The sequence below is a fragment of the Saccostrea echinata genome, unplaced genomic scaffold, assembly GCF_033153115.1.
Source record: "Saccostrea echinata isolate AGI-Se365-2 ecotype Australia unplaced genomic scaffold, CSIRO_AGI_Sech_v1 ptg000060l, whole genome shotgun sequence".
NCBI lineage: Eukaryota > Metazoa > Mollusca > Bivalvia > Ostreida > Ostreidae > Saccostrea > Saccostrea echinata.
The window spans coordinates 2,373,959-2,384,063 of NW_026889809.1; the positions used below are offsets into that span (position 1 = coordinate 2,373,959).

The 10,105-nt window shown below is 33.4% G+C and overlaps 1 protein-coding gene across 1 annotated transcript; it reads left to right on the plus strand.

Annotated features, from left to right (window-relative positions):
- Positions 1-73: 73 nt before the first annotated feature.
- LOC133174847 (NADH dehydrogenase [ubiquinone] 1 beta subcomplex subunit 10-like) lies at positions 74-8,332 on the plus strand. Its single transcript, XM_061309947.1, has 4 exons — positions 74-257; positions 3,032-3,173; positions 6,033-6,172; positions 8,149-8,332. The coding sequence occupies exons 1-4, from the start codon at positions 110-112 to the stop codon at positions 8,268-8,270; spliced, it is 552 nt and encodes a 183-aa protein (XP_061165931.1). The 5' UTR covers positions 74-109; the 3' UTR covers positions 8,271-8,332.
- Positions 8,333-10,105: the final 1,773 nt, after the last annotated feature.

Here is a 10,105-nt window from a genome sequence, read left to right on the forward strand (position 1 = left end):
TATGTCAAACATAATCCATATTTTCCTTGGAAAATAAATTTTGAAATAACATTTAAAAAAAAAAAAAGTTGTCGTAAAACCGGTTTACGTTAGGTCGTCTCTCGGAAAGATGAGAGACGGAGAGCTCGAGGTCGACGGAGATAGGAAACTACACGAATTTAAAATTAGCTGGTTCGATCGTATGAACGATAACTTTTATGGAAGATTTATACTCGGCTTAGGCCAGGTTATTAATAAACCTGTCACTTATTTCAGAGGTAAAAGTCGAGTCGATAGAAAGAACATTTCGAATTTCCTCAAACCTTTATTATTTGTAATTATTTCCTGTGTCATAATTTCCAACAAATATTCTTTAGTGTCTTTCTTGATTAAGCATTGTAAAGATTACCATCAGTGCAATCAAGTTAAGAAATACCTACTGTTTGCCATGTATTTTAGGATTTATGATTTTTCACTGTTCACCTGTTCATAACACAGGCACTTGTTTCGGTAATAAATTTTTAACCCATAGTATAATAATAACACAAGGTATCTAACTCCGAATTACACGGAGTACCCCCCTCCCCCAGAATCACACTCATTTACACTTTCAGAGGAAATACACTGACAAACTGTTTATACCTATGTTTTCTACGATAATTTATCTATGCAACCATATATGGCATGCTTGTCTTTATTTTCTTTAGTCTCCGTAAACAGCGTCAAAACTCTGCTCGTCGAGTGGAAAAGTCGAATTCAACCATGAAATGGTATGTGCTAATCCCGCATGTGTTATTATTATACTATGGGTTAAAAATTTATTACCGAAACAAGAGCCTGTGGTTCATAACTATTTAGCGGTACAGTAAGAGTTTCCAATATTCCAAAGCGGAAAAAGCCTGTTTTAATTTACTCTCTGTCAGATAATTAAGGTTTGAGTAATGTTTCAAATATGTGTATCCTGAATTTAATGTATTTCTCACTGTTTCTATGCATGTTCTGCGCTAAATGGGCACATTCTTGAAAACCCTGCATTTATAAGATCATGAAAATAGACATATATCCCAGCAATGGATAGACATAAGAAAGTTATATGTCGACATGCTTATTTTTCTTCTATTATTGCCATTTCAGCATTATATACCCCAAAAATGCCAAATATTGACACTTCTGAAAATGTACACATCTTCAATATTTTTTATAATTAAGAATTAAAATCTAGACAGTCAAACTCTAATACACAAAATTGAGTACAAACCATATAGTCATTTTTTTTGCTTGAATTATTATAAATGTGTACACTTTGTTTGGCTAACATATCAAAACATATGCTGCATAGGTCTGTAACAGGAAAGGAGAAAATGTATGGCTGGACCGGGAGTCAAACCCGGCACCCCTGCATCAGTAGTCAGGTGCTCTATCGACTGAGCTACCCAGGCTGTTATCTACAGCCCAAACCATTATGTTCCTCCCTCCTTAAATTGTCTTCTCCCTTGAAGCCACAACCCAAATTCTTACTGCCCTTGGCAGGACTTTCACCTGCAAGTCCAGGGTGGTCATCAGCACCGAATTATGTAAAAGGAAAGGAGAAAATGTATGGCTGGACCAGGACTCTAAACTGGGACCCTTAGTTAGGTGCACTATCGACTGAGCTACCCAGGCTGATATCCACAGCCCAAACCCATTACAGGTCAATCTAGGTCATTTTTCAATTTTTTGGGGGGCTCAGTCTTGCTTTCTTTTTTAAAAATGTCATCTTATAAAAAGGATTAGTTAATACATTATAAGTTGACGCATTATTTCTCATGGTATAACAATACCTGTCAAAATGGCAAATAATTTGTGCGGGAAGAAAATGCGCAACAACTTTTTGCGCATACAAATTTTAAATGTCATTGTGCATTTTAATGTGTAATGAAAATAACTAAAAACTAAGAAAAGATAGTTATTTTTTTTAACTTTAATTATTGATTTATCAAATTTACATCTTTTTATTCAGTTGTAGAAGTGAAAGTCAGGGTCTTTTGGATGAGACCTTTAAAAAAATGGTCCCGTGTCACGGAAGGCGTTGGCACAATAAAGAACCGTCACTCCTCAATGGCTTTGAGTGCTGAGTATAGGTCTAAATTTGAAGCCCTTCACCGGCATATGGTGACGTCTCTAAATGAGTGAAAAATTCTCCAATGGGAATTAAAACAACATACTATCAATCAATTTGCCTGTTCGATGATAGTCTAAGGCTGTCTGGCTCGCTGGGGTCGTCATCCATGTTACTGGCACATTCTCATTCATAGAAGTGTCATTTGTGTTATATCTTTATTACCTCATTGTGTCTTCCTCAGCCTAAAATTATTTCCATCCTTCCCTAATACATGTTTTTAATTTCCCATTAAAAACTCTTCATTCTAGTCATTGTTGAGGAGATGATTGAGTAAAATTTCTCAGAAAAAGGAAGCATGGTTCCCGTTTTACTGTTGTTAATGACATGGTGCATAGAGGTGTAACAATACAGCAATACATCAATTGTATTGATCGCAAGGGCTCACGATACACATATCATATCGCCATATATGTATTGTGATACAGTACATGATAATTTTCTTTGTTTTGTTTGAAACTTCTACATACAACCTAACAAATTTTGATGTTTTAAAATGGCTGAAAAAAGGTAGCAAAGAAAAAATACAATGTCAAGACTATAAATTCACCTTTTATTAACTTTGGTCAGGGGTATCAAGATATTCTTTTTACATTTTGTATAACTATGGAGGTAAGCAAAGAATAATATGTTAAGGTAACAGTTAATTCAGTTGTTGACAGCTGTATCATGATACATGTTGTATCGAATGACCATATCATGATATGTATTGTATCGTTAGGTAGCTTGCGATACTCAGGCCTAATGGTGCAAGTAAAGGTCTATTTTAAAGAGGATTAGATTCATTATCCATTTCTTTGTATATAATGTCACTAATACTAATTCTGTGATATGATGTTTAAAGTGAAATAAAATTAGTTTTATGATTTATTTCTTTTTTTATTTTTTGTACAGAGAATTGGATAGAACCTATACAGGCTAAGAATCGTGGTGTTTACTACCACAGACGATTCCGTAGGGTTCCGACAATTGATGAGTGCTATGAAGATGATCAGGTCTGCATCTATGAAGCTAATGAACAGATGAAGAGAGACAAGTAAGTAGTTCAAGCTAATGAACAAATGAAGAGAGATAAGTAAGTAGTTCAAGCTAATGAACAGATGAAGAGAGACAAGTAAGTAGTTCAAGGTAATGAACAGATGAAGAGAGACAAGTAAGTAGTTCAAGCTAATGAACAGATGAAGAGAGACAAGTAAGTAGTTCAAGCTAATGAACAGATGAAGAGAGACAAGTAAGTAGTTCAAGCTAATGAACAGATGAAGAGAGATAAGTAAGTAGTTCAAGCTAATGAACAAATGAAGAGAGATAAGTAAAGTAGTTCAAGCTAATGAACAGATGAAGAGGGACAAGTAAGTAGTTCAAGCTAATGAACAGATGAAGAGAGACAAGTAAGTAGTTCAAGCTAATGAACAGATGAAGAGAGATAAGTAAGTAGATCAAGCTAATGAACAAATGAAGAGGGACAAGTAAATAGTTCAAGCTAATGAACAGATGAAGAGAAATAAGTAAGTAGTTCAAGCTAATGAACAAATGAAGAGGGACAAGTAAGTAGTTCAAGCTAATGAACAAATGAAGAGAGATAAGTAAAGTAGTTCAAGGTAATGAACAGATGAAGAGGGACAAGTAAGTAGTTCAAGCTAATGAACAGATGAAGAGAGACAAGTAAGTAGTTCAAGCTAATGAACAGATGAAGAGAGATAAGTAAGTAGATCAAGCTAATGAACAAATGAAGAGGGACAAGTAAATAGTTCAAGCTAATGAACAGATGAAGAGAGACAAGTAAGTAGTTCAAGCTAATGAACAAATGAAGAGAGACAAGTAAGTAGTTCAAGCTAATGAACAAATGAAGAGAGATAAGTAAAGTAGTTCAAGGTAATGAACAGATGAAGAGAGATAAGTAAAGTAGTTCAAGCTAATGAACAAATGAAGAGAGATAAGTAAAGTAGTTCAAGGTAATGAACAGATGAAGAGAGATAAGTAAAGTAGTTCAAGCTAATGAACAGATAAAGAGAGACAAGTAAGTAGTTCAAGCTAATGAACAGATGAAGAGAGACAAGTAAGTAGTTCAAGCTAATGAACAAATGAAGAGAGATAAGTAAAGTAGTTCAAGGTAATGAACAGATGAAGAGAGACAAGTAAGTAGTTCAAGCTAATGAACAGATGAAGAGAGACAAGTAAGTAGTTCAAGCTAATGAACAAATGAAGAGAGATAAGTAAAGTAGTTCAAGCTAATGAACAGATGAAGAGAGATAAGTAAAGTAGTTCAAGGTAATGAACAGATGAAGAGAGACAAGTAAGTAGTTCAAGCTAATGAACAGATGAAGAGAGACAAGTAAGTAGTTCAAGCTAATGAACAGATGAAGAGAGATTAGTAAGTAGTTCAAGCTAATGAACAGATGAAGAGAAATAAGTAAGTAGTTCAAGGTAATGAACAGATGAAGAGGGACAAGTAAGTAGTTCAAGCTAATGAACAAATGAAGAGAGATAAGTAAAGTAGTTCAAGGTAATGAACAGATGAAGAGGGACAAGTAAGTAGTTCAAGCTAATGAACAGATGAAGAGAGACAAGTAAGTAGTTCACTCTCTAATGCTATTTTTGTTCACTGTCCCATGACTCAGGGTTGTCCCTTAGACCTGGGGGCCAGGGAATTTCCTCGCCTATAATGATGTAATCCCCTGGTTAGTTTGGTATTCCTCCTAATTTCCCGATTAAATGGTAGCCCAGATCCCCACCTACTTTTTAAATGTCCTCTTCTATTTCAATTCTTAGTGACAACCCTGATCACGTAGTAATTAAGTACTTGTTCACTTGCCTGTATGACTATTTAATTTACTATGGTGAATAAAACTTAGGAAACCAGTTACCCATGAGGCAAACCTTATTCGTTCAGGATATTTCCTTCTTCCAACATTTAAATTTTTTTGGTTTGATGTACTCTGACCCGCATTTTTCAAGGTGGGTAGGTAAGTTAAAGTAAGTGTTTTTTAAAAAGTTTTTGATTAATTACCTAACACATTCATATATCACATTAAGAGGACAAACTAAGACATTTATTTCTGGTTTCATTATAATTCAGACAAATAGTTATATTTATTGCTTGTAAACTTTCAAAATAAAAGTGTCTTGGAGAAATGCATATGATTAAGTTAAACATGTTAAACATTATCTCTAAAAACAAACAATCTGTACTTTCTTATTAAAAAAATAAAGTGGTGATTGAGCTGATTTTAATGTGTCTGTCAGAGTGCATCAAACAAATCATTTCTTATTGTTGGCCTTATTTTATGTGTATTTGATAATCAGCAGATTGTACATGTTGTATGCATGATAAACCATGTATCCTCACCAAGATTACAAGCTTTGTTGCTACATCTTAGAAAACAATTGTGGCATCCAATGGGTTTTGAAGTTCCACAGGCTTTTATATGAAAGCCTTAATGAAACATATAATCATTGTTGAAATGTAGTACCAAAGCATTGCCTAATATTGTCTAGAGAATATTACTTACTTAATAAAATCAAACTTATCAAACTTTGAAGTAATTACATTTAAGTAGAAGTATCCTCATGAAGTGTACAGAATTTCTTCCTGTATCTCTTAGACTAACATTTTTTTTAAAAAGGGCTGACAAACTTTGCAAGAGCTTTTAGTCATTGCTACAATAAAAAAGACATATTTCAGGACTATCAAGTTTTGCAATCATTTTAGAGATGTGACCCACTTGATTTTATGACCTGTAGGCCTCTTGTTTGTACATTAATTACAAATATGGATTTTTTGTTTGTTTGTTGTTCATTTATTTTATTTATGAAATCCTTACTTTTTACTTATGAAATGTTCAATCAGAGCCAAATTACAGAATGATTGTATGATAAAGGAATTTTTTTTTTTCAGAAATGTAGATAAACAAATTGTACGGCATTTGAAATTTCGATTTGATTCCTGTCGACGAACACATGGTCCTGGCGCTCAAACCCGATGCTATCAGACATACGAGGAATGGCTTCAGGCCAAGGAAAATTTTATGATTAAATGTGAGTATGTTTAAATTGTAATACAGACAACATTATAAGATTAAATGTGAGTATGTTTAAACTGTAATACAGACAACATTATAAGATTAAATGTGAGTATGTTTAAACATTATAAGATGGATTAACTATGGAATGTACCAACTCATCTTCATGAGAAATTCACTTCAGGTTTAAAAGTTGAGGCTATTGTCTGTAAATATAAAGAAGGCATTTGGAAAAAAATTTGCATCTATGAAAAATCCCAGCCTAGTGAGATTATCTTAAAGTGTACCTTAAAGAGTGAAATTTCTATGTTTACATTGTAGCTCTCCCCTTACTTCATTCAGTAGTACTATATTTAATCAAATTACATAATCGTTGTAATGGCCTTTATAATTACTGTGATGTCTTGAAAGTTTATTCATTTCTTTTTTAGAGCACATTTAGAGAATCAATATAGAAATTCAAATATGACATCACATTGATACAACACTTTAAGTAGTAGCAGTTAAGCTTCATACTCTTTCCCACTCATGAGTTCATGAGAAAGTTCACTGTAAAGGAACTCCAAGTAGAAAACACTGATAATTAGATAAACATGTATATGGAAAGAATTGTAAATGTCCAACTGACAGGAAAGTAAGTTAAAGCAGAAGATTTTGAAATTTGTCTCAACAGTAAGTAAAGCAATTTTACGGTGTATGAATATTGTTTACTTCTAGGGGGGGTATTTACAGTGTATGAATATTGTTTACTTCTAGGGGGGTTATTTACAGTGTATGAATATTGTTTACTTCTAGGGGGTGATTTACAGTGTATGAATATTGTTTACTTCTAGGGGGTGATTTACAGTGTATGAATATTGTTTACTTCTAGGGGGTGATTTACAGTGTATGAATATTGTTTACTTCTAGGGGGGTGATTTACAGTGTATGAATATTGTTTACTTCTAGGGGGTGATTTACAGTGTATGAATATTGTTTACTTCTAGGGGGTGATTTACAGTGTATGAAAATTGTTTACTTCCAGGGGGTGATTTACAGTGTATGAATATTGTTTACTGTTCTAGGGGGAGATTTACAGTGTATGAATATTTATTGTTTTAACTTCCAGGGGGTGAGTTATAGTGTGTGAATATTTATTGTTTACTTCCAGGGGGTGATTTACAGTGTGTGAATATTTATTATTTACTTACATGGGCAGATATACAGTTTATGAAAATTGTTGATTTGATTTGAACATACTTTATTGCTTTAAATATATACAATGGGATTGGGCACAAGTTCCAAAAACTTATTTTCCCTTCTCCCTACATGTAATATCACAAAAAATTGAATTAGACCTGTCCAACAGTATGTACAGAGTAAATTAACTCACAACATAGAAATATATACTGCTAAATTATTGTCCATACACATTTTAAGTATAAGAACAATCAATTAAATCTGCCAGAATGCTGAATATAAGAATGAAAAATAGAAAAGAAATATTTATTTTCAGCAATACTGAGTGAAGTATCCCCCCAGAATAAAGTATGAAAATTTTTTACTTCAAGGGGGTGATTTACAGTGTATAAATATTGTTTACTTCCAGGGGGAGATTTACAGTGTATGAATATTTACTGTTTACTTGCAAGGGGGGATATAAAGTGTATGAATATTGTTTACTTCCAGAGAGAGATTTACAGTGTATGAATATTTATTGTTTACTTCCAAGGGGGAGATTTACAGTATATGAATATTTATTGTTTACTTCCAGGGGGAGATTTACAGTGTATGAATATTTATTGTTTACTTCCAGGGGGAGATTTATGGTGTATGAATATTTATTGTTTACTTCCAGGGGGAGATTTACAGTGTATGAATATTTATTGTTTATTTCCAAGGGAGAGATTTACAGTGTATGAATATTGATTGTTTACTTCCAGAGGGAGATTTACGGTGTATGAATATTTATTGTTTACTCCCAGGGAGTATATAAATATTATTTACTTCCAGGGGGAGATTTACCTGCCCAGCACAACACTTTAGATGTTTACTACAAACAAGTTCATCGGATGATTCATGAACGTCGACAGAACTTACAGAAAGAACAGGAGGGAGTGGAGAGTTCCGAATAGACTGTGTTTAAGCTGTGGTTTTCTCTTTGACTGTATGAAACATTAAATAAATCTCAAATATATTGAATAGAATTGTCTCTCTGTGTACTCCAGGGGATGACTGTTTGACAAGCACTTCAAAGTTTAAACTACTGACAGTTAATTTGAAGAAATTACAATCACAAGCAAATTCAAAGAATTGTGGTCTCCCACTTTCTGTGTCTTAGTGGTTGGGATGCAGTTATTTATGGCATATTGTAACTTTCTTGTTTGTGTTTTCTCTAAACTTCTAGGTCAAGGTTAAGAAATCAAAAATGATATAGTTTCAGAAAGGTGTTGTCATAGGTAATATACTTGTAAAGTGTGAAAACCGTATCTTCTCTCACTCAGAAGTTCTTACCAACGTAAAAAAAAAAAAAAGATAAAAGACTGTAGGTTAAACTCCAAGGTCAAGGTCATGAGGTCAAAAACCAGAGTACATTCAGAGAGGTCTTGAAACAGGTAAAACGTGTCAAATATAAATGCCCTATCTTCTCTCATTCAAAAGTTATCAATGTTAAAATTTTGGAAAATTAGGTCAAACTTTAAGGTAAAGGTCATGGGGTTAAAAATCACAGTGCCTTAAGAAACGTCTTGTCACAGATTATGCATATTTCAAATATGAATTCCCTCTCTTCTCTCCCTTAAACATTAGCAGCTATGATAAAATTTTTGAAAAATAGGTCAAACATGAAGTCCAAGGTCTCAAGGTTAAATATCATAGCACATTTTGGGCTTTTGTCACAGTTAATGCACTTGTCAAATATGAACACCCTATCTTCTCTCATTCAAAGGTTATCACAATTTTAATTTTTTTTAATTAGGTTACATTTTAAGGTCAAGGTCATAAGTGAAAAATAGTGTGATAAGAAACCTCTTGTGACAGGTAATGCACAGGTGAAATATGAATGCTGTACCTTACCCTTTTCAAAAGATAACCAGTGTTAAAATTTTTGAAAAGTAGCTCAAACTTTCAGGTGAAAGTCAGGGATCAAAAATCATAGTACATTTGGAAAGGTCTTCTCACATGAAATATATAAGTGAAAAATGAAAGCCTTATCTTTTCTCATTCAAAATTTATGACCAAGGTTAAAGTTTGTTAAAAGTTTTGAAAAGTAGGTCAAAGGGCACAGGGTAAAAAAAAAATTCAGTGTTTTTGGAAAGGCCATGTCAAAGGTAATGGACATGTGAAATATTAAAGCCCTATCTCTTCTCATTCAAAAGCTATGACCAAGGTTAAAGTTTTGTGATAGACAGACTGACGGAAGCGGCCGGGGATAAAAATCAGAACTGCAACATGTACTTGCAATATACTTGCTTGTACTTTATTTTCTGCAGCATAAATTCCCAAAGCTGGACTTAACAAATTTTAAACATGACAACTGGATTTTCAACTTGCATTAAATTTGCAACTTATTGGCATTTTAGTACATGTAAAATCTTCTAAATGTCAACCATCACAACAATCAAACAATACATACAGTTTCAACATAGACAGTAAAATATTATAACAAGGATCTCAACCATTCAAAAATGAATATCCTAAATGAAGAAATATCAAACAACACGGGACATTTAAGGGATTTTAGGTTAATGACAGGCTACTGACAGATAAGTTGCTGTGACAGGGATTTTAAAAGAACCTCGTTTATGAATATTAGTTCAGGCCCGGGGTGGGGGCACTTTTTTCTGAGTGTAGTTTTTGCTATAGTAAATTTTCCTTTAGATGCTGGTTGGCCTGGCCTCCCTACTTTTTAATTTGATGTTGTAAGGTCGAGCACAGGCAAAATCCAGGATTTGGACAGTAAATTAGCTTT